The following is a 26,730-nucleotide window of genomic DNA, read 5'->3' on the forward strand; positions in this document are numbered from 1 at the left end:
CAGCCCGTCACCCACCGGGGCTCCACGCATCCCCCTTACATTTGTGAAAGGTGAAAAGTGAAAAAGGTGTGAAGTTTACCCTGACCCCACTCGGGGGCTGACAGCAGCTCTGGGCACGGGGCGGGGGCACGTCCAGCCTGCAGGACCCCCCTGGACCCATCTCCCCATGAATCCTGCAGGACATCCCTGCAAACACCCTGCGCACAAACATCACCTGCGGCTGCGCTAAAATTCCTTGCACTACACCTATCTGCGGATTTATTTTCCCTCTGAACTCTGACCACCTATCCCCCTTCTCGCACTCTTCCTTGTCCTTTGCATCCCGTTCCCTAGGGCTCATCCCAGCAGGGCTCACGGCAGCCCTTCCCTTCCCTTCCCTTCCCTTCCCTTCCCTTCCCTTCCCTTCCCTTCCCTTCCCTTCCCTTCCCTTCCCTTCCCTTCCCTTCCCTTCCCTTCCCTTCCCTTCCCTTCCCTTCCCTTCCCTTCCCTTCCCTTCCCTTCCCTTCCCTTCCCTTCCCTTCCCTTCCCTTCCCTTCCCTTCCCTTCCCTTCCCTTCCCTTCCCTTCCCTTCCCTTCCCTTCCCTTCCCTTCCCTTCCCTTCCCGTTCCGTCCCCGCCCGCGCCTGCGCACTGGCGGTTTCCGGGTGTGGGTGCCGGTGCGGTGCCGGCGATGGCGGGCCCGGGGCTGTGGGCTCGGGGGGCGGCGGCCGCGCAGGTGGCGGCGGCGGCGGCACAGGCGGCTCGTCCCGGGGCGCTGGAGGAGGAGATCGTGTCCGAGAAGGCGGCGGAGGAGAGTCACCGCCAGGACAGCGCCAACCTGCTGGTGTTCATCCTGCTGCTGACCCTCACCATCCTCACCATCTGGCTCTTCAAGCACCGCCGCGCTCGCTTCCTCCACGAGACCGGGCTGGCCATGATCTACGGTGAGCGGGCATCCCCCGGTCTGCCACCCCTTTCCTGCCAAACCCCTGCGGGAGCTGCCCCCGGAGCCCCATCCCGGCTGTGCCCTGGACCAGCTGCAGCGGTGGGTGTTTGCCCCAGGCCCTGCCCTGGCAGCGCCCCGTTCTCCGGGTCAGTCGGTGCCTGCAGGCCCAGGAGCTGCCGGGGCTGGGCTGGTGGGCGGGGGGACACGGCACAGCCTCTCCTGGGGACAGCCGGGTCCTGCTTTTGTCACCCCGTCCCGTGCCCAGCCTTATCTGGGTGTTGTTTTCCCTGCCCTGATACGGAGGGCTCTCGAGGGCAGTGAGTGCCAAAGCTCCGGTTGGGATTTTCCAGGCCGCCCCACGGGGTGAAGCTGGCAGGGTCAAGGGCTATCACGTCACCAGGCACTGCCAGGTCCCACTTAACCTGCTCCGGGGTTGAGAGTGGGGGCTTGGGGCAGCACAGAGCAGCTGGTCAGGAGCTTTGCATCCCAGGCTGGATGGGATGAGCAGTCTGGTCTGGTGGCAGTCTAGTCTGGCCCATGGCAGGGGGTTGGAACTGAATGGTTGTCAAGGTCCCCCTCTGACCCAAACCATTCCCCCATTCTGTGGTCTCACATGCTGGGGCCAGAGGCTGTGTTTCCAACGTGTGTTTAGAGGATCCAGATTGCCAGAAGCTGCCCAGGAAGAGTGGAGAGGCCCTTTGGGGGATTATCCCACCCTTTGCCGTGCCCAGGGGCCTGCAGAGCCGGCAGCCTTCTGTCCTGCAGAGCCTGGGGACCTGTGTGCACCAGCCCCTACCTTTGGAATTCCTCCTCTGCTGTAACAAGACCTCTCAGAGAGGAGCAAGGCTGTGGGTCAGTGGAGTGGAGCTGTAGACATTGGGGTTTTAGTGGCCTGTGATTTACTGAGGTGACATGGCCTCGTGAAGTGGCCTGAGCCAGGGTGTGGAGGGGCCAAATGTGGCTCTCCCTGGCTTATCTGGCATGACTTTGAGTTCAGACAAAGTAGGACTGGGAGGTGTGCTGGGGAAGTGATTAATGTGGCCCTGGATCCACATCTAGGGAAGATTTGTTGAGTTTAGGGTTGAGAAGGCATCTCCTGCTGTGTGCTGCAGTGTCTGTCCCCTGTGTGGCCCTTGCTGTCTGGGGTGATGTGTGACCACACAGAGTCAGACGTGGCTTTGATCTGAGGGCTGTGACTTGGCCTGTTTGGGCCACTGGCTTTTGTGATCCCGAGTTTCAGTTTATTGGAAGTGCCCTTCCAAATGAAGGGGTGGGGACACTTGAGTCAGCCAACAGGCATGAAGTACTGCTCTGCTTTTTCAGCGGCACAAAATACTGCTTTGCATTTTCAGGTTCCTTCCAGCCACTGCTCAGGGGTTTCAGATGTTTCTGGCCTCCTGCCCAGGGTGGGGATGGTCACCTTGTGGGGCAGGAGCTGTGCTGTGGGAGGACATGCTTCCACCATGGAAGGTCTTCTCTCTCCTGCTACCCCAGAGCTCACAGCATGAGACTTTTGTTTCCTTTTGTGCTTCCACACTTGCCCTTAACCTTGTTCTTCTTCTCCTGGACATTTCTCCCTGTTGATTATCCTCTCTCCCTGACCTACCTGGGTGCTCACTTTATTCTCAGAGCACAGCCTGGGTTGTTTCAGTCTCCTGCTGATGCATAAAATGCACCTTTTCTGTCTGCTCTTCTGCAGACTGTGCTTAGAGAATTGCTGGTGAAATCTGTAATGTCACCTGTCTGATCATGCAGAACATCCCAAGTTTTCCCTGGTATCAAGGCTTTTAGCATTTACTTCTCAGGTGGTGGCAGGTGCTACAGGAGAAGGGATGTGTAATTCCTAAGGAATGGTAAGGTGCTGTTTTTGACTGTGACAACTTAAAATCTGCAGGGAAGAAAGGAGGTATCGCTGTCCCTGTCTCCCTGCGTTGCTTTTAGCCCCAAGGAAGTTCACTGAAAGTGTGAAAGGGACTGCAAAACACACCCTGAAATCTGAACAAGAGAAGAAATTTGTAAAAGCTTGTCCTTTTCTGTTTAAAAAACCCAGCAACAACTAAGTCAAAACTTTCACACATCTCTCTTTTGGCAAAACACATCAGTTCCCTTGTTGTCTTTGTTTTTACTGGAAGTTACAAGCTCTTGCTCCAGGTGGATTTCTGCCATGCAAACCACACTGTCAGCTCAGAGCTGATGTTCAGGAGCCTGGACACTGGCTGGAGTAGTTTCACAGTGATAGACAATAGTTGCTTAGTAGCCCTTAAGCTTCATTTCAGTGTTTAAAATAAGGTTCCCACATCTGAGGTGCTCAGCATTTAGGATGACTAATTGAACAATTTTGTTTCAGTTCTTCCCAGAGTCTGGTGGTGGATGTGCAGGAGCTTCTCTAGAAGTTTAGTTTCCTTATACTTGTTCCTGCTTGGCCCCTGGATTGTGTGTATCCAAACTGCTTGTTGCCAGGATGTCTTCGGTTGTTACATTTTTCTTTCCTTTTGGTGTCCAGATTAATTGCCTGGGGATCCTGTCTGCTTCCATTCTTGTTAACTGCTGGGTTTGGTAATATATTAGTCTTCACTTAAAACATTACCTCGGAAATGTTCAACAGCACCTTAAAAAAAAAGCCCATGGGTTTTTGTTCTTTTTAATGAAGTCAGGAGAAATGCAATGAAAATAATCTCTTGCACTTTGCATAAAAGAACTCAATTAATTTGCTGGCTTTTGCCTTCAGCTTCTCAATTCCTTGCAGCTTTCAGCTGGCAGCTTCCTCGGTTTTGGGTTCCCTCTGCTCAGCTCAGCTCAGCTCCCTCCCAGGGCTCAGTTTTGTGAAACTTCTGGCACCAAAAGCATGTCGATACTGGCTTACAGGTTGCTGCTGGGGCCCTGTGAGTGCCAGGAGAGTCTAAACCATTTCCTAAGAGCCTGTCAGAACCAGGAGCACCTGCAGGGTCCCCTGGGCTTGGTCCAGGGAGCCTGAGCTCAGGACTGGGCTTGGTGTCTGGAAAACCAGGTTAGGTTTGTCCCAAGGGCCTCCTTGTGAGCACTGTTGGATAGGGAGGGTTGATAGATCCACCAAGGGCAGGAGGGGCTGATGGGGGGGGAGCATTTAATGTTGGTGGAGTAGTTGGTTTCCAGCAGAGCAGCAGGATGCTTTCCCTGCAGGTAACTCTGACAATGTCTCTGTGCTGGGGCCCCTGGCAGGGTCACACTCAATGCCCAGGAGCAATTTGTGCATTTGTGTATTTACACATGAGTGTCTTTCCCCACCTGGCAGCCTCCCAGGCAGCCTGTTACTGAGCAAGACAAAAAGTCTGATTTTGGGACTCCCAAACAGGGGTCCTTGGCAGATACTGTAGGTTCATCTGTACCTTTCCCCTTACCCCATTCCTGGCCAGAGTGGGAATTTGGCCCTGTCTGGAGCTTGGCTGGCATGCAAGGCCAGGAACAGCTGCCTGGATAAGAAGATGGCAGAGGAGCAGGGGTGCTATCAGATGTAGCTCTGCTTTGGGGCAGGGATTAAGAGTGGAGAGGTGAGTGAGCCAGGATCCCTTCTGAATTCACAGCAGTGGCTCCTTCTCTCTGTCCTTCCTTCCTCCTGTGGGGCCTCTCCTCTCACAGTGCTGAGCCTTGGTGTTAAAGGGGTTGCTGAGTGGCTTTCCTTGCAGCTCCTGGTTTCTGATTCCTGCATGAATCTCTAAAATAGTTTATTTTTAAAGAAGAAACTTTTTATAAGTCTTTTACCCCAGGTAGGATAAACTTTTTACCCCAGATAGGAGGGTTGCAGAGTGTGGTATACCTTAGTAGCCATAAGCAGATATAAATAACCCTTTGAAATTCTTTTTATCCCAGTGAAAAGTTTTGGTAATTTCCCGTGGTACCTGTGGGACTGTCATCTAGGTGAAAGGAAAATGGAGTGTTTTGTCCCACTGCTGTGGTGGCATGCAGCCACTCCCACATACTGCTGTAAATACATGCTGTGGCATCATGATGTGCTTGACACACTTGCTTTCATTCTATACTTTTATTTCTGGAGTGCTGGAAGATCACAGGAGCAGAGGCTGGCAGAATCAGTAAACTAAAGAATTACTTATGGTGTCCCCTCTAAGTGATGGTGGTGTAAAAGCAGCCCTCAGCTGCTCTGCACAGTGTAACATGCTCTGAACTCTCCTTGCTGGACCTGACAGTGCCCAGCTGTGCCCAGAGGGAACTGTTCTGTCACTGCTGGGGTGATTCAGGGCAGGATAAAGCACAGAGTGGTGACAACCTGGTTGATGGTGCATGGCTTAAGAGCATCTGTAGCTTTTTAGCTCACCTGTGCTGTAAAGCACTGTGTTAGACCAGGGTTTTGGGTCTGTCCAGTCCCTGAGCTGAGCTGTTCTAGGTCAGCAGTGGTGACTTCGTGTGCAGCCAGCTCCTCTGCCTGTGCTCCTGGCCTTAGTGCTGTGATGGCCTTGCTGTGTGTGCCCCACCCTGAGATGGGAGGCTGGGGCTTTTCTTTTTGCCATCGGGAAAAGTAGCAAATCTTATCCTGGAAAAATTGTGTCCAAGGGAGGAGAAGTCAAAAAGTGAGTGGCAGATCAGGAACTGGCTACAGGAGAGGCTGACTGAGCTGTGGCCACACAGTATCCTGTCCAGACTCTGCTCCCTGAGAGAGGGTGGCACAGGAAGAGTTGGGTGTTCCCTTCAGTCAGGGCTGTGCCCTGCCTGTAGGAAAGCACAGAGCAAGGCCTTAATTAAGGCAGCAGTCAGGAGCAGGAGTGTCCTGGGAGGCAAATGGAGAAGCCTTCGGAGCGTTGCGGTCTGTGTTTAGTTCCCACGTGCCTGAAAGCTTTTCATGAATGTGTGGTTCAGAGATGGCGTTAGGATCCAGGATTTCTGTGGTGGCTCAGGGCCACCGTAATCAAGGAGTTTCCAAACCCTTTTGTGCTAAAGGCTACCTGGAAAGGTGTCTTTTGGGATACCCCTCTTCCCCACCCTGCAGATGTTAAAACAGATGTCTCTGCCAGGAGAGTGCTTAATGCACTTGAATCTGGATTCGAGACCTCAAACAACAAAAGAAAAATGCCTTATAAATTGTTGGCTTGCAAATTAACCCCAAAATGCCCCTACTTAGCAGTTGAGCTGGAGGCAGAGTTGCCTCACAGTGCTGCCCTAGGGCTGCTGCTTGTGGTGTAGAGCTGAAATTTGCAGGGGCAAGGAGTAGATCTGAGTGGTCAGCCTGGACTGGGAAACACTTTTACATGTTTCTGTTTCAAAATGTGGTTTTATGAAAACAGGCAGTGCTGGGAGGAGGCTGAATGGGGGTGCAGCACCTTAGGAAGGATGCTTGCCAGCCTCAGTGTGTTCAGGGTGGTTGCTGGGTACCATCTTTAATCTCTGCCAAAATGAAAAGTTTAATGAATCAATGTCCCGTTTCAAGGTGCAAAGGGCACAGTCTGGGCACATGTGAGCAGCACCTGGCCCAGCAGTGCAAGGTGCTCACTTAAAAAACCCAGCATGCCCTCGATGTTGGCTGTTTGCCACCCTGGAGTGAGGATCTGACTGATTGCTGGGTGGTTCAAATCCTTCAGGACTTGTCCATGGCTGTGTTAGAAACTCCCCATGAGCACGGAGCCTTTGCCTGGCCCACGGGGCACAAGGATGGTTCAGTTCACACAGGCAGCTATTGGGGTGTGCTTGTGCTCAACAGCTGAGCTGGGGATCAGGATCCTAGTGCTGCATCCACGTTCAGAGAGATCATTCTGGGGGTTTGCTGTGGTTGGTCTCACAGACCTGTGTCCCTCCCCAGGTGTCCTGGTTGGTGTGGTCCTGCGCTACGGTATCCACGTCCCCAGCGACGTCAACAACGTCACCCTGAGCTGCCAAGTGCAGACCAGCCCGGCCACGCTGCTGGTGAACGTCAGTGGGAAGTTCTATGAGTACACCCTGAAGGGGGAAATCAGTGCCCAGGAGCTCAACAACGTCCAGGATAATGAGATGCTGAGAAAGGTAAGGGAGGCAGTGGCTGGAGAGGTGAGCGGTGCTTCCCACTCCCTCCGTGGGGATGGGTCCTGGATCTGCTAGATTAAGTGTTTTTATTTTGGGTTTTTAACTTGCGATTGTGATGAGCAGCGATTTATATGTTGAACACAATGTAATGAGACTCTAGTTTTAGCTCATCTTAATTTAAGATGTTTAGGCTCTGGGATTTGTTTCCAGAAGATCCCAGACACATCCTCAGTGTTGACCCAACAGGATTCACGTGGTGGGGGTACAGGGCTTCCTCCATATATTTCTTTCTCATTTGTATTTTGTCTTGCAAGATTTTAACAAATCATTTTACTGTTGGGTTGTTGGGTTTTTTTCTTTCTTTCTTAACAGGTGACTTTTGATCCTGAAGTATTCTTCAACATTTTGCTTCCTCCCATTATATTTTATGCAGGCTACAGCTTGAAAAGGGTACGTGCCTTTACAGTGTTTTTTAGTTCCTCTGCCTCCAGAGAATTTTTAATACTTGTGAGTGCTTTAATGCTTGCTCAGCAGGCCGAGGCTGCGGGGGTGGGAATGGTTTTACCCTGCAAATGTGGGAATGTGGGATTGTGGGAGGCAGAGCTGAGAGTGCCCCTGTCATTCTTGTCTGCCCCTCTGTCCCAGGAGGGGTCAGCAACCTCAGCCATTTCCAGCAGGGGTTTTTGGGGTCAGCCAGGCCATTTCAGCCATCCCAGCTTTCCAAGCACATGGGAGTGTGGGAAGGTTTTAGAAAGCAGCAGCTCTCTGAAATGCTGACTTGGAAGGAGAGGAGAATGATGCAGTTTAGCTTGTGGGAGAAGGAAGGAGGAATGCTGCTGGGTTAGGAAATCAGTTCCCAGGACTTAGAATAGCACCTTATTAAATAGCACCCAGGTATGAGAAAATGGTACATTCATGTTTATTAATGCTGCATTAACTGCTTGGTCTGGCACTGGGCTGTGCTGGGCACCTTGTGCCTGTCCAGCTCCTGGTGTCTGAGCTGGGTCCAAGTTGCTGTGGACACTATGGGTGCCTGTGCAGACTTGAAATAAATTGTTAGCAAAATATAATTCAGTTTTTGATTTTTTTTTTTCTCCTGCTAGAGGCACTTCTTCAGAAACTTGGGATCCATCCTGGCATATGCTTTCCTTGGCACTGCCATTTCCTGCCTGGTGATTGGGTGAGTAGTTGGAGCTGGGCTGTTCTCCCACAGGGGTTTGAGCTGTGCTTGGGAGAAGTGCTCTGAGCCTGGAGCTGAAGCTGCTAATCCTAGCCCTGAAAGGTCACACAGGCTCTGCTACTGCTGCTCAGCAGCAGCAAATAATACTATTTACTGTGCAAACTTCTGCTGCGTGGACAGGGTGGTTGCTGTCTCATTGTGAAGTGCTCTCTCAGCATCTGAGCATCCCATGGGAATAGTTATTCATGGCAAGGAAAATTTCACACTTCAGAGAAAATTGTCTTGATAAATCAGCAACTTATTATTGAATTATTGAAAGCATAAGCCCTCATAAACTTGAGGCACAAGAGTAGAGGGCAGGATCATAAAGGTGGGTGTCTAGTGAGCACAGATGTGTTTCAAATTGTCCCTCAGTGCAGAGGCTGCTGGGTGGCTCCCACTCTGGATAGTAGCACACAGGCTGACACAGGGTGTTTTCCACTGGAGTCCAGTGGATTCAAGCAAACTCAGCATCTGTGTTATCTGCTCCTCATGGAAGGTTTTGGCCATTTCAGAGTCAGCCCAAGGTGACTTCACTGAACTGTGTTAATGTGCAGCAAAGTGATTGTGTGACCCCCATAAGCCTGGCTGCTGCTTTTCTTTTGCCATGTTATGCTCCTGGAGGAGATCTGGTCCCAGTTCCTGTTGGCACCACATTTGTGCTCCAGTTCAGAGGGTGCTTTGGTGTGTGTGGTCCAGTATTCACCTCCAAGATCATGACCCTGGGCTTTCACCAGTCTCAGTGCATCCCATGCAGTTTGTTGGTGTTCTGGCATTTGAGTAGCTTTAATCTGATAAATTCAGGGAAACCAAGCCCATATGAATTGCAGGGTGAAGAGGAATTGTTTTAGTGCATTGCAGAGATGTGTAACTGCCTCTTCTGATCCCCAGCTCTGTCGTGTACGGCTGCGTGGCGCTGATGAAAGTCACTGGGCAGCTTGGGGGAGATTTCTACTTCACTGACTGCCTCCTCTTTGGGGCCATCGTCTCAGCCACTGACCCAGGTGTGTTACATGTTTTCCCTATATTTTGGCCTGGTTTGAGTTGTGAGGCAGAGGAGGGGAAAAGTCTGAAACCCTTGCGAGTTTCCTCCTTCTGAATTTTGCAGCTTAATTTATTTGTGACGTTCTTAGAGGTCAGATTTGTCTCTGTCTGCCTTTTAATTTTCTTCAGTTATGTGCAATACAGCTTCCAAACCTCTGCTTTCCTGAATCCTTGTTTGCAGTGAAGTCCTAGGCAGCCTCTCTTTTGGCTTTGCTGGGGTTTGGCATCGTGTCTCTGCCATCCTGTGCCAGCAGCTGTTGCAGAACAAGATGTGTTATGTGGGGAGGGTTCAGTTGATAGTTTTAATTAGTTCATCTATTTTCTCCTGCTTCCAGTTTGGTTGGATTTTGGCAGCGGCTAATCTAGTTGAAATTAGATTAATGAGATACCTTAATGAGCAGTACTGAGGGCAATAATGACACCTTGGTTTACCAATGCACTTTATAAATCGAAACTATGGAAAACATGCCTTGTCCAACTAAATTGAAGTTAGTTCATGATAGCTTGTGTGTGGTAGCTGTTTGCTTGCATGCCCTCATTTCATGTAAAAACACAGGGCCACAAAAAGGCCTCTCTTTGCTCCTGCCCTTTGCTGAGCAGGGCTGGAAATCTCCTAATGCTCAGAAATGCTGCAGATGAGCTGTTGGTGTGACATCCCTTCTTTGGGCTTGAAATAGGAACAAGAGGATTTCACAGGTAGAAATGGAGCATTTCCCTGTGCATAAATGGCATAAACCCCCTTCAGTGTGCCCTGAGTGCAGTTTGAAAAGACTCACAGAAGTTGATTTGAATTGGCTCAGCCCTCAGCCTGAACTGTGCCCGATGCACCATGTGTTACATCTTGCTTGCTTTGGATGTTGTAATGTTTCTGCAAGGCTGATGTACAAAACCTGCTGCTTTCCATTATCCTCTTGGAGCTGCTGGATCATGGAAGAGCTTGAGGGAGTGCTGATCTCTGCCATGTGGCTGTAAATCACAGAAACCCCTACATGGGGTTTGAGCCAATGCCTGGCTGTTTCCAGTCAGGTCTGAAACGTTGGGTGTCTGTGCTGGCACTTAGAATGTGTTGAATCCAAGGATTTCTCTCAGAGTATCAGGAATGGAAAGAAAAGGCAGTCATCACCCTGGAGAAGCCTGATCCTTCTGGCTTTCTGCAGGTGGAGGAAGGCTCTCCCTGATGCTCTGAGCTAGCGGCATCCCTACAGCTCAGTGGCTCATGCCAACCTGGTACTGTGGCCCAGCCCACGAGCTCAGACCCTGGGAAGCTCAGAGCAGTGTTTGTTTATGTCTGCCTCTAAAAGATTCAATAGGCCAAGATGTGTTTTAGTAAAAGGAGGAGGGAAATGATGAATCAAATCCAAATCTGAAAGAGCAGAAGGAAGACTGTCAAAGAGAGCACCGGGGGGCAGCTGGCACCATCTCAGCAGCGGCACAGATGTGCAGGAAGGCAGCTTTCTAAAAAGGACGCTTGATCTTTGATTACACCGAAATAACAGCACCTTTTTGAATGTCTCTCTATTTTTCTATTTGTCAGTGACTGTCCTTGCCATATTCCATGAACTCCAGGTCGATGTTGAGCTGTATGCCCTTCTCTTTGGCGAGAGCGTCCTCAATGATGCCGTTGCCATAGTGCTGTCCTCGTAAGTGTCTTCTGTTTTTATTTAGAATTGTTGTGTGTGTTACATGTCAGGAGCTGGGGGGAAGCCACTTGGCCTTGCCCCTGTAAAATAGGAGCATGGGTGTTTGCAAGAGAGTCTTAAGTGTCCCAAAAAGCTGTAGTGACATTCTGGTGCGTGTCCTCATTGCTTGCCACTGCTTGAGATTACGGATTGCCCTTACAGCTTCCCCCTGCATGATGGATGGTTTTGTTTTGCTTTTGTGGTCAGTTGACCCATCCATAGAGAAGTTTTTATGTATGTCTTAAGCAGGAAAAGCACCACATCTGCTTTTCAGCCACAAGATCCCACTGAAACCCCTTGCTGATGGCTTGGCTCCTGCCTGCATTGCTTCCCACCCACAAATCCCTGCTTTTGTTTAGGTGGAAATAGCTGGTGAAGCAGCTGTTTCCTTTCTCTCCCCACTTTGAGGAGTTAATGTTCTTACAGCTGGAGTTAATGCCCTTGACTAAACACATGGGAGACCTGCTGCCTTTCTAGAGAAATGTTTTATATTCTTTAATATTTTATGTCCTTTGCATGCAGGACATATTTTATCTGCGTTTTTCACTGTGTTGTCATCATGGGAATTTGTTCAGTAATGTATAATACCTGCAATGGTGACAGCTTAACATATAGCTAAGACTAATGGAGAAAATATTTCTGGAGTACTTGTCACTCCAGTGTTCTGGTTGTGTGGGTTTCACTGGAGGCAGCAAGTAACACAGTGAGCTGTGTGTTGTATTTACTGAATTGAGTGTTTCTGCTGAGGTTTCTGGAACTCTTTGTATTGCTCACTCTGGCTTTTTTTGCTGGATGTGTCACTGCTGGTGTGAGAGGAAACACTGCACAGCTAGGTTTTGTTTCAGAAGCGATCATGAGTGAGGAGGGGATAGGATCTTTCAGCCTGTGTTGGTAGGTTCTGGGTGGGAGTGGGTGGATTCAGCCTCAGAGTGATGGAATTCGTGGTGGATCTCAGCACGTGTGGGTGATGGCACCGCCTGTCGTGATTTGCCTCTTGCTCTGCTCCAGTGCCAGCTCCGTAGCTGTTGCTCTGATTTCCTGCTTCACAAGCTCAGCTCAGTCCACCCCTTCCCCAAAACCAGGATAATTTGCACCAAAGTAGGAGCTTGAAGCTCACCCAGCAGTTATTTTATTTTGCCTCAGCACTGCGGGCAGGGGAAGATGAGGAGCTGGGCTCTTCAGTGGCTTTTGCCCAGTCTGGATAAGGCTCCAAGGCTCCTCTCCTGCTTTCAGCCCTGGGCAAATGTCTGTTCCTGTGCTTGAGGAGCAGGATCTGTGCCTTTCTGTTCCTGTCTTGGCCTGGCGTGGCTTGGCAGCTGAAACTTGTTGCAGGGTGAAGAGGAATTGAACCCAGAACTGAAAGCTGGTGGGCAGTGAGGTGCCAGAGCTGCAGTTTGGGAGCAGAGGGGTAAATGCAGCTGCAGGATCTCTACCTGCTTCTTCCAAAGGGAGAATTCACAGGGATTTAACACCACGGGAAGCCCCACAGGAAGCCTCATGGGGAGCAACAGGGGAAATAAAGGGCAGCTGGCAATAATGTCTAATTGGCAATGCAAAAAGCAAAACCAGAAGAAGAATTGTAAGAGGTTAAAATGTAAAACCAACATTCAAAGAGTTGGTTACGGAGGGGAAGTGAAACCAGTCTGAATTTAAAAAGAATGAAACCTGAAATCCCAGAATAAGAGCGTGTTGGTGAATGAGAAGTATAAGATGGAATTGATAAAAGGAATTAAATTGGAAAAATCTCCAGCTTGCAGTATAAAAGGCAATGCAGAAAAATGAGCTGTATTAAAAGCAGGGAAGTTTAGCAAGGGAAATTACCTGTGATGTGTTGGAGAGGGGAGCTTTGTAATTTGTATTGCAAAAAAACGTTTCTGTATAGTTAGGGGAGAAAGCTGCAAGATGTGTGTGCAGTAAGGCAGTAAGTGTCTGTTCTCAGCAGATTAAACAGCAAACGTTTAAAGTTCACATCCAGGAGTTTTAACAGAGTGAGCCAAGGGATTGCTAACTAGGAAGTTAATGTTTTTGATAAGTTTACATCAAGGAAAGTGAAGTAAGAAGTTGATAAATGGGATTTAGGAGCTGGATAAGAGCCGTCTTCTATCTCAGCCTTTCCAGGTAGAACAATGGAAGGGCTAAGGCAAGGCTCAGCTCATCCAGGGTTAGGAGGGAGCAGAGTGAGAGATGGGATCAGCACTGCAGACCTGTTTGCCATCTCATCACAAAGGTCTGTTGAAGTCTGGTGGGCACAGAGAATGGTGTTGCTGCTGTGCATGGCACTGTCTGCCTTGGCTACGCTGTGGTGTTGCACTTTGGAGCTCAGAGCAGTGCAAACTGAATGAAGTGCATGTTAAATGTGGCAGAACGGGAGCAGTTACAGCTCTCTGGGGGACGTTCACTTCAGCCGCCTCAGTGGAGAAATGGAAGTTTCCTGCTTGAATGCTTTGTGGTCCCACAGCACCTGGCATTGCGGAGAGCTGGTGCAAAACCCTCCAAACACCACCATAAATACTACACATCATACGAGACATGGGCTTTGGTCCCCTGCTCTCTAATGTCCAGGAATAACTGCACATCCAATCTGGCTGGGGTGGCCGATCCCAAACTCCCCCAGACAGGGAGGGTGTGCAGCCACTGATCCCAGGGGACTGCAGTGTGTTGTTTCTCCTTGGTGCCTCAGGCTCAGTGTTTGCAGCAGTTGTAGCACTTTGCAAGGCTCGTGTAGCATGGTGAGGGGCCTCTCCCTCCAGACTGAGCAGCTTTATTCTTGTGCTTTCTCTCCTCTTCCAGCTCAATAGTTGCGTATCAGCCAGCAGGTGACAACAGCCACACGTTTGATGTCACAGCAATGTTCAAGTCCATTGGGATCTTCCTGGGGATATTCAGTGGATCTTTTGCAATGGGAGCAGCTACTGGAGTTGTGACAGCTTTAATATCCTTTTCACTGTTTGGGGTTTTTTTCCAAGTGTTTGTATAACAATTTATTTTTTTGCTACACTGCATTTCACCCAGATGTTTAAATTTTTTTTCCCTAAATTAATGAAGGACAGTGCCATAGCCTTTTTAGGGGCAGACTGTGTAGCTATGGTACTCAGTTGGGTTTGATATTTTGCTGTTAGCCTGCAGTGTCTCTCCAAATTGTCCTTAACCATCTGCAACGTCACCAAATTCACCAAACTTCGGGAGTTCCCGTTGCTGGAGACCGGCTTGTTCTTCTTGATGTCCTGGAGCACATTCCTGCTGGCTGAAGCCTGTGGCTTTACAGGCAAGCTCCAGCACAGCCCTGCCTCTGGGATGGAGATCTGCAGGGGTGGTGGGGCCACTGAGTTTTGCTTTTCTCAGTATCTGTTGTAGCTGGGGCTCTCCGTCTGCTTGCAGAATAATTCTGGGTTCTGGGGTTACTCCGTTAAGTTCCCTACAGCCCTGGGGTGCAGCTCAGCTCCCTTTTCCTGACTAGGAGTCTAATGTGATGCTCTGCTCCCCAGGTGTGGTGGCTGTGCTCTTCTGTGGGATCACACAGGCCCATTATACCTATAACAACTTATCTACAGAGTCCCAACACAGAACTAAGCAGGTGAGAACTCCTCACACCACTTCAGTCTCTGAATATCAAATTCAGTATTTTTTCCTTCCCTCTAGCCAGAAGTAGGTTTATCTGTCTTCTTACAGCTGCATTTCACTAGGGTTGCTTCTACAGAAGTATTTATTGCATGATGAATGTGCTAACATGCTTTTCTTGTTAAATCTATATTACACGTAACTCACTTTTAATTTGTTTTTCTCTTTCAGTTGTTTGAGCTTCTGAATTTCTTGGCAGAAAACTTCATCTTCTCCTACATGGGGCTTGCACTGTTCACCTTCCAGAACCATGTCTTTAACCCTACCTTTGTGGTGGGGGCCTTTGTATCCTTTGGGGCCCAATTTATAAGACAGAAAGAAAGGGAGAGCTGGCTCATTCCTAATTTGTGTTTTTCATTCAAATGAGTGGGTTTGTATTTTTTCAATCAGTCTAGCTTTATTTTTAAAAAGGGGATTTCTGCCAGGTAGTGATGCCTTTGCTGGTTATTTTAAGACAACAGAGATTCTTTTTCCAGCTTTTCTGTTGGTTTTTTCCCCCCATCTTCTCTCCTCTTGTGGGCATCCAAATCAGCTGCTGCAGGAACTCATCATTCAATGTGACCATGATGCCAGTGCCAGGCCTTGTCATGTGGCACCAGGAGGGGCTTTGCAAAGGGGGGCTGCCTGGTTTAGCTGTTTGTTTCCTCTTTTCTCTGCTAATGCACTTGGTTAACCCTGAAAAAAAGCCTTTTTTTGGTCAAATAGCACAGTTACAGCTACAGTAGATGCCTCTGGATGATGTCATGAGAAAGGATTTCCTGTTCTGCAGGCTGATGCTAAGGGGAACAAGGGCCCTGGTATGTCTCAGAAAAACAAGAATTTTGAAGGAATTCTTTTCACATCACAGGGGAACCAGTTAAATATGCAGACTTATTTTCACCCTTTGCCAGCACTGATGTGAGTTTATTCTGGTAAACAAAACATTTTTGCCAGTCCTGGTCTCTGGGTTTGCAGCAGGCTCAGCTGAATTTCCCTGATCAGCTTTTGTGGGGTTGCAGTAGGGCAGAAGGGGTAGAGAACAGAGAAATGCCATTTGGGCTGTTATATTGGAATTTTGTGCTGTGCCTCTTCAGTGGGAACTGGCTAACTCACTGATGAAACAGCTCATTCATGAGAGAGATCATGAAATACGTCTCTTATGCAAATTGTGATGTTCAGGAAAGAACATAAAAGCTAGAAGCATTTTCCATATTATTCAAGGCTGTGCTGAATACTGGCTCCAAGATTATTTTTGCCATCTGGGTGCTGGTATTAAAAGACACAGCTTCAAAGATAAAAAGCAATATGAAGGGGCTGGTGATTCTTGTATCTCGCAGTCTATGAAAAAAGAAAGAGTATTAGATTTTTTTTTTCCTGCTCAATGGCTGCTGCTTTCATTTTGCTGAATAATCTTTGGGAATGGGACTTGGCTTAGAGCTTCAAACCCAGCTGTGAAGTGTGGCATGCTGGGGAATGTCAGAGGGGTTGTTATAGCTGTGATAACTTGAGCTTCACAGAAGACAAATTATTCTTGGGGTGCAAAATGGACCAGGCAGCAGAGAGTGTACTGTAGGAAATGGTTTTTCTCTCCTCTCACTTGTCTAACATGTCCTGTCATCATTACTTTTGTTTATTTGTGCTTGTCTCTGTATGATATTCCTGAGTTGCTGTGTTTCAGCAGGGCAATTCTCTCTGCTCTCCCTGCTCTTCCCGCAATGCTGTAGCACTCAGAGCTGGGTTATTTTCTTTGCAGCCAGAGCACCAGCATTTCTGCAGCTCCTGGTTTCCTTTGGGCAGTAGAAGCTGACTCTCTGTGCAGGTGGGACGTGATGGGAGACACAGGAAGAGCAATTTCCTTAACATGTGCAAATACAGCTTGCTATCTTCCTAGGAAGAGCTGCCAATATTTACCCATTGTCATTTTTACTGAATTTGGGGAGAAGAAATAAGATTGGAACAAATTTGCAGCACATGATGATGTTTGCTGGTAGGTTACTGCATCCTTCCTTTGACCATGTGGCCCACTGGCATTTTCTTGCCCCTGAGCACCTGGAAATATTCTTTATTCAACTCTAAATTTTTTATGGGTAATGTCTGGAGGGGAGGCTGGGGAGGAAGGGACTCAGTGGTTTGAGATATAGGAATGAGCTCCTCCTGTCCTGCTTCAAGTGCATGACATGGGGCAGGAGGAGGGTTTGCCTTGCTGGGCTTGGAAAGAGGGGTGACAAAATCCTCACTGTTCTTCCCTGGTGGTCCCAGCAGAGGGACAGCAGGATGGGAATCTGGCCCTGGGGGTGACCTGACACAGCTCCTGTGCCCTCCCTTCCCTCAGGGCTGCGTGGAGCCATGGCCTTTGCCCTGGCCATCCGGGACACGGCCACCTACGCCCGGCAGATGATGTTCAGCACCACCCTGCTCATCGTCTTCTTCACGGTGTGGGTGTTCGGCGGGGGCACCACAGCCATGCTGTCCTGCCTCAACATCCGGTCAGTGCGGGGCCCCCCAGCCCCAGTGTGGCCTGGCCTCACCTCAGGCTGCTCCAGTGTCAGAGACCAGGGGCAGATCCTGTCCTTCCCCCTGGATCCCAGCCCTGGAATTGTGTGTGACACTGTGCTTGTTCTCTCCTCTCTCCTCACGCTGGCACTGTGTGTTCTCTCCTCACCCTTGCACTGTCTGTGACACTGTGCTTGTTCTCTCCTCACCCTGGCACTGTGTGTTGCACTGTGCTTGTTCCCTCCTTACCCTGGCTTTGTGTGTGACACTGTGCTTGTTCCCTCCTCACCCTGGCTTTGTGTGTGACACTGTGCTTATTCTGTCCTTGCCCTAGCATTGTGTGTGACACTGTGCTGGTTCTCTCTTCACCCTGGCTTTGTGTGTGACACTGTGCTTATTCTGTCCTTGCCCTAGCATTGTGTGTGACACTGTGCTGGTTCTCTCTTCACCCTGGCACTGTGTGTGGCACTGTGCTTGTTCCCTCCTCACCCTGGCACTGTATGTGGCACTGTGCTTGTTCCCTCATCACCTTGGCTTTGTGTGTGACACTGTGCTGGTTCTCTCCTTACCCTGGTACTGTGTGTGACACTGTGCTTTTCTCCTCACCCTGGATTTGTGTGTGACACTGTGCTTGTTCTCTCCTCACCCTGGCACTGTGTGTGACACTGTGCTTGTTCTCTCCTCACCCTGGCACTGTGTGTTCTCTCCTCACCCTGGCATTGTGCGTGACACTGTACCTGTTCATTCCTCACCCTGGCTCTGCGTGTGACACTGTGTTTGTTCTCTCCTCTCTCCACATCCTGGCACTGTGTGTGACACTGTGCTTGTGCTCTCCTCACCCTGGCATGGTGTGTGACACTGTGACCCTGTGCTTGTCTCCTCACCCTGGCTCTGTGTGTGACACTGTGACCCTGTGCTTGTTCCCTCCTCACCCTGGCTTTGTGTGTGACACTGTGCTGATTCTCTCCTCACAGGGTCGGTGTGGATGCAGATCAGGAGAATGTGGTGAGTGTACACTGCTGGGCACCTCTGCAGAGGAATCACACCCTCAGGGCAGGGGTAACATCCTGACCCTGTGAATGCCTGTCTCTGCTTACTTCCAGCTGCAGGAGTTTTTAGCTCCCCCTGTGAAAGAGTTTCAGTCAGTGGGAGTCACAGCTTTTCTGTGCTCTCTGGTTTTTGTGAGCCTTGTTTTGACTCAGCTGGAAAGAAGGGCACAGAAGCAATGCTGGGCTGTTTAGTCAGTCCACTTTGCTGCAGCAATAGATTCAGTCTCTCCCTTGCTGGGTTTGAAATAAAAGCCAAAGTGAGCATGGCATGGAGACTCTGGCTCATCCCAGTGTCCTGCCCAGGGCAGTACAGAAACACCATTTACTGACTCATTTTAGGTAGCATCTTCTGCTCCATGGGTACCCTCAGCCCTGCTTGCCCCCTTTTCCTGTGGGTAGTTATGGGGCAGCCCTACAACCACTGACCACACTGAGATCAATGCTGGAACCCCACAGCCCTGGGAGCTTTCCTGCCTGGTAGTTCCAGCTGTCTCATTCATGTATCTGCAGCCTGGTCGTGCTGTGGCTGTGCCTCTTCTTGATTTCAGTGTGCATTCTGCACCTTGGAGATTCGTTTTATTCAGAGCCATTTATTGAGCTGTTCATCTCCTGGAGAGAAAGCATCAAATGCGACACGCAGCCCAGGGCCATAAATCTGTAAGCCAGATTTCTATGAAATGTGCAATTGTATTCACAGTCCCCTCCACACAGTTTTATGTATTTTTCTCTGACTAAAAGGAAGCCTGGCGTTCCCATAACACACAATTATTTGCATGCAGCAGTGTCAGGCGAGATCTGATGGAGGTAGGATCTGTCAGTCACTATTAAATGTGATGTCTGGGTGCAGTGCTCTGAGGCACTTTAAACCTTGGGGCCAGACACCTGAAGGCTCTAGCAGCAAAATGGTCACTCTGTGCTTTGATACCACCTCCCTGAGGCAGTTGAATGCTGCTAAATGCAGCCTGTTGTGTGAACCTCCCTATACACACGGCAACCCAAAGGCTTCTTCTCCAGAGGCAGTGGGAAAGTCTGTGTCTCTTTGTGTCCCCTGGGGATAATCCACTGGGGTCTCCTGGCCCTGATCCAGGTCATGGCATGTTGTCCTGCCCCTGTTTACTGTTTTTCTCTCCCACAGGGTGTCCCAGAGAGCGAGAGGAGGAGCACAAAGGCTGAGAGCGCTTGGCTTTTCCGCATGTGGTACAACTTCGACCACAAGTATCCTTGGTCAGTGTGTGCCGTGTCAGATCCCACTGCCCAGACACCCCTCACTGGGATGTTGACTTGCTCCCTGCTTAGCAGAGGAGCCAGTGTTTGCTTTCCCATGACATTGCTGTGTTTTGATTTGCACCTACTTGTGTCTGTGGCTGCAAGAAATGACAGTTTCCACCCTCTCTCAGTGAGAATGCAGCAGCAGTTCTGTTCGAAGCTCGGCTCTCCAAGATTGGAATCCTGGGGGTCCTTAATCCCAGGGGCAGGTGGGCAGGAAGGGGTGGAGGTTTTCTTTCTTGCAGTCCCTCTTGGTAGATCTGTGCCTCTCCTCCCTTCCAGATGCTGTGCCGTGAATTACTGGGGAGGGATGTTACGCTGAGGGGCACAGGGTGATGGGACAAGCTGAGCATCTTGCCAGGACTGTGTCCTGCTGTGCTTGGTTGCATTCTCGTTGCACACCATTACAGCTTCTGTGCTTCCATGCATTTGTGTTTCTTTTCTTTCTGTGATTTCCTCACAATGCTGAGTCCTTCAGTGCTGCCCTCCCAGCCCTTGACTCACCGGCTTGGCCCTGTTCCTCTTTTTTCCTTAACCCTCTCACAGCTATCTGAAGCCTCTCCTGACACACAGTGGTCCCCCACTGACCACCACACTCCCAGGGTGCTGTGGACCTGTTGCCCGGTGCCTGACAAGCCCGCAGGCATATGAGGTGAGTCCTTTTGTTTCCTTTCTGTCACAGTGCTGTGGGTTTGATGTGTTTTTGTTTCTCTTTTGGATGCTGCTCTGCAGCATCAAGCTGGTAGCATGAGGGAAATCAGATGTTAGGGCTGATGGATGAGCTAATTCCCATGAGTATTCGGCTTTTCCAGCCTGCTGTTAGGTTGTGAAGGGGTTTGTGGTGTAATTGTGGTGGTTCCTCAGTGTCTGGCTCAATGAAGTTGTCGCAGCTCTCCTTCCCAAGGCCCAGCTGGGAGGACACACAATTCCCTATCCCCTGCTTACTTCCAGCCTTACAGCTGAGCCGTTCCTGCAGCCCTTTCAGCTGCATCACTCACAACCAGAAAGGCAGCCAGCATTGCTGTGCCCAGGGGCCCCTTGCAGTGGCAGCGTCCATGCCAGGAGTCTTCTTGCCCTGTCTGCACAGTATCAGCATCAGGTTCCCTGACAAACCAGAAATGGCTGTGATGGGCCAGAAATTAAATTCCTGTGCTCATGAGTATTTGGTCTGGTCAAAGCCACAAATGCTGCATTCCTCGAGTACCTGGCTATGGCACCACAAAGGAGAGAGCTGGGAGAGCCCTTTTAGGCAGTCTGCAGAGAAATTCTGCATGGTGTGAGTCACCTGGGCTCTGAGATGTGTGTGCCACGTCTGGTTCTGCCCACGGTGCCCAAGAGCCTGTGACTCGGTGCCCTCTGTCTCTGCCCAGTCACCATCACCATGCCACTCTGGAAAAGTTCAACAGCACTTCCCTCTGCTCCTCCCCCAGAATCAAGAGCAGCTGAAGGACGATGACTCCGACCTCATTCTGAATGACGGGGACATCAGCCTAACGTACGGGGACTCCACGGTGAACACCGACTCGGTGGCGTCCAGCGGTGCGTCCCGGCGGTTTGTAGGGAACAGCTCGGAGGATGCCCTGGACCGGGAGCTGGCTTTTGGGGATCATGAACTCGTGATCCGGGGAACACGCCTGGTCCTGCCCATGGACGATTCGGAGCCCCCGTCAAACGTCCTGGATAACGCGAGACACGGTCCGGCGTAAGGTCGCTCGGTTTGATTGACAGTAATATCTGCATATATGATCAAAGAAGTATGTACTACCTAAAGTCTAATGCATGTCTCAAAATGTCTAAGCTGTATAAATATTATTTATATGGTGTCAAAAGAATATAAATATTCTCTGCCAAGCACTTGTAAAGAACAAGCTGCAAATTTAAGTTAAAAAACTGTGTTGACTGCACTATGTAGGGTGGAACTGTTTTTAGCGTAAAGAGTCTTTTGCACACAGTGAGCTTCGTTAATGTGTGATTTGATGAAGGGTTTAGTTCCCAGCGGGTGAGTAAAGGAGCTGTGACTCCCTGTTCATCCTTTGGACGTGGGAGAGGAGGGTAGGGAGTTGCTGGTGAGCAGTGGAAATTGCTTTCTAGTCTGATGAGGATTGTTGAGTTTTTTTTGGTCTCTGATCTTTGGATAGCCACGTTTGAAATATCAGCAGAAAATCTGCCCACAGACCCTCTCGCCAGGAGTGGATGGTGATAAACTTGTTTCACTACGGGAACCTGGAGACTTTCTGCTTTTTAGTGACCCTCTGCCCAAGCCCTGCTTTAGTGGGCTCACGGCAGACCCCGGCCAAAGCTGACAGCAAAGGCTGCGGGTGTCCGGCTGCTTGGACGGGAGCAGGAGAGAGGGATGGTTGGTGTCTGTAGTTGTGTTCAGGAGAAGGAGGCGATCCCACAGAAACTACACCAGGCATGCACAGATTTTAGGTCTGAGTCCATCTTTCAGCTGTGGCTCAAGCAGCTTTCTACAACCAGCCATCAAATTCTCTTTTGGCAACTAAATTCGACGTTCGGGAAGCGGCCGTGTCCTTGCACGGGCCAGTCCCTGTCCTGCAGTCACAGATGTAGCCAAGGTGTGCAGAGCTGCTGCAGCTGCACATGGGGCTGTGGAGCCCAGCCAGCCTCAAACTCGAGCTTTAGGGCTGCAGATCCACACGGTACCTCCAGAGCTCTCCAGGGGCATCCAGCTGGTACTGAAGGGGAGCTGTCTGTCCGTCCGTCCCCCCACAGAGTCAGAAACCATTGCACTTTGTTTGGTCACTCCTCAGCATGCTGTGTGTCTGCAGTCCCCACCCGACCTTTCTTGTGTCTCTTATCATTTAATGAGAAATGTTTGCGAGTTGATTTTTATTTTTTTGTTTTAATTTACGTTTTTATTTTTTCAAGGAAGAGCACGGAACAATTTGAGATTTCACACTAGTGTTAAAGGATTTATTCTGTAGTTAGGGGAATGGCTGAATGGGGAGGTTCTGGCTTCCTTTCTTCTTTGCCAAGGTTGAGATTAATACAGAGGAAATGTAGGTTTCGAGTTTGGACTTGTGTGTGTTCATTATTTCTTATCTATTTACAGACTCAGGAGCTGTGAGCTCTAACTAGCAAGTTAGAGAACAGAGGTAAAATGGAGAGCTTCTAACTCTTTCCAAGGTTATTTAAGTGATAATTACCCAATAACAAAGTGACACTTGTATAATTTATACTTTTGGCCCAATAATGACCACCCAAGGCCTGCAATGCAAACCTTTTCCACCCAGTTACAGAAAACCACCTAAACCCCTGAAGAAGAAGGAAGAAGAAGGTGAAGAAGAAGGACCCAGAGCCCTCCATCTTGACTCACATGTATTACTATATACTAAAACCCCAAAATCTAAGTTTCCAGAATTCTAACAACTAAAGGTGCAGTAAAACTGTTAACCCTGACATCTTTTTTCTCCTGGAAAGGGGGAATCGTGGTAATTTACTGCATGTAATTTTATTGTCTATTTTTTCTACAGTTTTGCTATACAAACCTTTCAGGGTTACTGTGCACTACAGGTCCATTCTGGAGTTAACCCTCTCCAGAGGGCTTAAACAGAAGTATTTAAAATGAAAATACATGAAAGGGAGCCAGGTGAGTCTGAGCACTCACAGCTCCCATTAGCTGTCTTTGGAACAAACTCTGCATCTCTCAGGATCTGACCCTGAGACCTCAGAGCAGTGTCCCCACAGCTGTTTTCCCCAGCACCACTTGAGAGTTGGAGGAGAGAGAAAATTCTGATGTTTCAAGTGTATATGTATAGCTGAGAAAATAAATCTACATGGTTGGTTTTTTATTTTCATTTTCTCAGGTCTAAGTAACATTGCCTTAAATTTATGGATGTGAAACAATAATTATTTTGGCAGTTTATCCCCAAGAAAATGCTTTCTTTTTCCTTCTGAACAAAATGTGTAAGTGTTGCCATAGGACTTCCCTAGAAGGGGGATAATGCTGTGTTTATATTTGGGTATATTTGGGGCATCTTCCTTGCACCTGTAAATGGCATCCCGCTGTTAACAAAGTTGGATTAGCACTGGCCTTTGTTTCCTACTATGCAGGAATTCCATAAAGTGAGTGTGCATTTTATATGATGTCTGTAACTTAACTTCGTGTGTTTAAAAAAACAAAAAAAGGAGAAAAAAAATAGGAACCTGTTGATTTTAGGTTTACTGCATCACTTCTACGTCCTGTTTTTTGTTTGTTCTGCCTTTTTGAAGAGGTATGATAAATAACTACCTCTTGTTTTTTCCTGTATAGCCTGACTATGGATTCAATTTACAGAGTTGGTGCAGCTGGAGGTGCAGGACAGTTCTGCTGCCTCGGGGTTCCCTCCCAGGCATTGCCAGCTGAGGTGCAAATTTGCTTTGATGTGGCCACCAGCTGATGTTTTCCCATGGCTGTGGTATCATTCCTCCCTTCCTCTGGCCCTTTGACTTCAGTAATTTGTCCACTCACTGTAAACTTGCCAACACATTACCCATACTCAACTTTCACACCAATAGCAGTTCAGTTAGTACATGAAAGGAAAAAAAGTTAATTAATGATGATTTCATGGGTTACGTTATGATCTGTGTATAATATAAGCAGGACTTTCAAATAGCCTTAGTCAAGGAATGAATCTAAGCCTAAATTTATGAGTGATTTCATAAATGAATGGGACTCATCCTCAGCTGATTATTTTCTGTACACAGGAATGCCAGAGGCCAGGCCCTGATGCTTTGTGCTGCAGATGGAGTTCAGGGTACCTTGGAGAATCAGGGCCTGAGACCTTTGCCAAATAGATAAGACAGCCCTGAGGAGGCACTATACAGCCCCCACAAAGATTTAGAGAAGGCGCCCTTCTTCTGTAAATTGAATTTCCATGGTTTTTGCACATGAAAAAGCATTGTAGGTAAAGTTATGATTTGTACTGGTACTGTCAATTTGTGTGGTAATGGCATTAACCCCGTAGCTATGGTGTTTGTGCAGCTGATCTGTAATAGCTGATGATCACTATTGGACCTTCTGTTTACACTGACTAAATCCTTTACTGTTGCGTTGTACTGTGAAAGAAGGAGTATGGGCCTATAAAAGATTATTATTTTTTTTTCTTTTTTGGAATTGTGTGTACCGTTTCATTAATTCACACGGAAATAAATCTGTAGCAAAGTGACGATGCGCCACTTGACCTTCTGAGAGCAGTTTGTTCATGCCCTTGGGCGGCAGCCACGGATGCTGGACCCTGAGGACACGCTCTGCCTTCAGCCCAGCTCCTGGGACACACCTTCCTTGTAGGAACAGTGCCATGCTGGTTGCCAAAAGCCCCTCCAGGAGCAGCAAATCCAGCTGGGATAGTGCTGCCTCCTCCCAGCCCTTGGGCAGGGAGTGGACCTGCATAGAGGCATCACCATGGGGTGTTTGCAAAATCGAGGTTACTGAGATTTCCCAGGATTTTATATCCTCTGGCACTGTTGAATTTGCACTTGGGCTCCTGGCTGGTGATTCTGCCCTCTGACTCCCACCACACCATTTTTTTTGGTGCCATGTGCTGAAAAGGCAAGTTGTTCAAATGCTTTACAATCCTTCAGTGCAGAGGGTGCCTCAGAAACTCCAGGCATCTCTTTCCGAGGGCTGTGGTTCACCAAGGACAGCTTTCATCCCTTGGATGGTGTAAAACCACACTGTTCCAGCTCTGCCTGGCTGCAGGAGGGTAGCCCTGATACCTGTGTAACACATTTATCTCCCACCCATAGCAGTGGGCAGCTGAGAGGGTGCCTGTGCTGCTTTCCCAAGGGACTGTGCCCTTTGTGTGGGGTGGTGAATCCTGAGCTGTCCTGCTGGGCTGTCCCAAAGCTGAGACTGCAACTCACAGAACCTGTGAGCGAGAGGGGCTTGCCTGGCATCATGCTGGGTGGCCTGTGCTACTGGGAGTCCCAGCAGTGGGCAGGAGACAAAGGTGTTACATTATTTTCTTGCTATGAAATGATGTTAATTCTGCTGTACTCACTCACCTCAACATACTGACAGCTGGAGTAAACACCACTAATCCCACTGGATAAGTGCTGTCCAGCCCAGCTTGGGTTGGACTTGGGCATGTAACTAAAACAAACAGAGGGACATAATTTAGCAATTGAACAGAAGCCTTTTGGCAGCCCTTCACCTTCCCAAACCCTCAGAAGAATTGCAGCAGATCCCTTCAAATGTATTGTTTCCGTGGAACAAGGTGTGATTCAGGCCTCTCACCATCAGTGAATGGTATTCCCTGCACCCAAAATGTAGCTGGGATCCTCTGGTCTGTATCCACCCTCATCCCAGCGCAGCCAGCTGCAGCTGGGCACTCACTGGGCCAAGAGCTGGCATCTCATATCAGCCATGCAAACATATTTTGGATAGGTGCTGTTCAGGGGCACAGCAAGCAGGGACAAGGCAGTTTCCTGCATGGTCTAGGGAAGGGGACTTCCCCTGCAGGCAGGTGCACGGAGCTGTCGTTTGCTGATTAGTCCCAGTTTTATTAGTTCTGTTCAGTTTGAGCTGATGAGGGGCAGTTTTCAGTCAGTACCATCTGTCCACCTTCATGTGGGGATCAGTAAAGCACTGGGAAATGGGCCAGCACTGGGTATCTACAGCCTCAAAAAACCCCCCACAGGGCTGTTTTTAGAGCAATCCTGTATTGCCATGCCCAAAGCCACAGGCAGTTCTGCGCCCTTGGCTCTGCATCTCCACATCATGCTGGGGTAGCATCTGTGTGAGGTAAAATTTTAAAAAAAGCAAGGCTTTGATTCTTCTTCCTTATCTCATCATGGCCTGCAAGGAGCTCTGGTCCTTTCTAGGTCCTCTAGATGGCAATATTGGAAAGGACAGCAATTGTCCATCACCACGGTGTCACTGCAGAGCACAGCCCAGCTCCAGAGACCTGCCTTATGCACTGCCAAGTTCACCACACCTCATGCACCATCCAGCTGAGTCCTTATCAGCACAAAGGAGAGGTGACCCTGTTGCAACACAAGGTGCTCTGACACCCTGAGGCCCCTCGCACCTTCTCAAGCACCTGGGAGTATGGAGGTGCTCACAGACATCTCCTCTGGGCTTTGTTTTCCCTTTCAAGCTCAGCTGCTTCTTGGCCATTTATTCCCTATTAAGCTTTCAGAATGAGGAGTTTAAGGCCAGTGGCCACCAGCTGACTGCAGGATGAGTTTTGGTCAGAGATGAGCTGCAGCCCTTGCTGGAGATGCTGATACATCTCAGAGCTGGTTCAAACCCTCCCCACCAGCACTGAGCCTGCAAGGGCACCTTTTTCCAGGAGCTCCTCATGTCTCACAGGTGTGTGTCTCACACCACCAGGGCATTAGGCCATTCCTAGCACTAGGCTTTACAGCCTCTGCAGCCACCAATTTGTGGTCATCATGGCTGTTTGCACTGTTGAGGGAGGACTTTCTCTTGTCACGACTCCAAAAAAGTGTTTCCTACCAGATGTGGGGA

At 49.2% G+C, this 26,730-nt stretch overlaps 1 protein-coding gene across 1 annotated transcript; it reads left to right on the forward strand.

Annotated features, from left to right (window-relative positions):
* Positions 1-669: 669 nt before the first annotated feature.
* LOC310922569 (sodium/hydrogen exchanger 6-like) lies at positions 670-24,537 on the forward strand (the record flags this gene model as incomplete). The annotated part of the gene is made up of 16 exons (XM_083883199.1): positions 670-922; positions 6,710-6,909; positions 7,282-7,359; positions 8,013-8,089; positions 9,020-9,132; positions 10,707-10,812; positions 13,642-13,783; positions 14,011-14,116; positions 14,337-14,425; positions 14,641-14,754; positions 16,324-16,435; positions 16,781-16,934; positions 17,916-17,946; positions 19,126-19,205; positions 19,803-19,908; positions 20,687-24,537. The coding sequence occupies 16 exons, from the start codon at positions 670-672 to the stop codon at positions 20,960-20,962; spliced, it is 2,037 nt and encodes a 678-aa protein (XP_083739325.1). The 3' UTR covers positions 20,963-24,537.
* Positions 24,538-26,730: the final 2,193 nt, after the last annotated feature.

Source organism: Zosterops lateralis, assembly GCF_965231275.1.
Source record: "Zosterops lateralis genome assembly, chromosome: Z".
Classification (NCBI taxonomy): Eukaryota; Metazoa; Chordata; class Aves; order Passeriformes; family Zosteropidae; genus Zosterops; species Zosterops lateralis.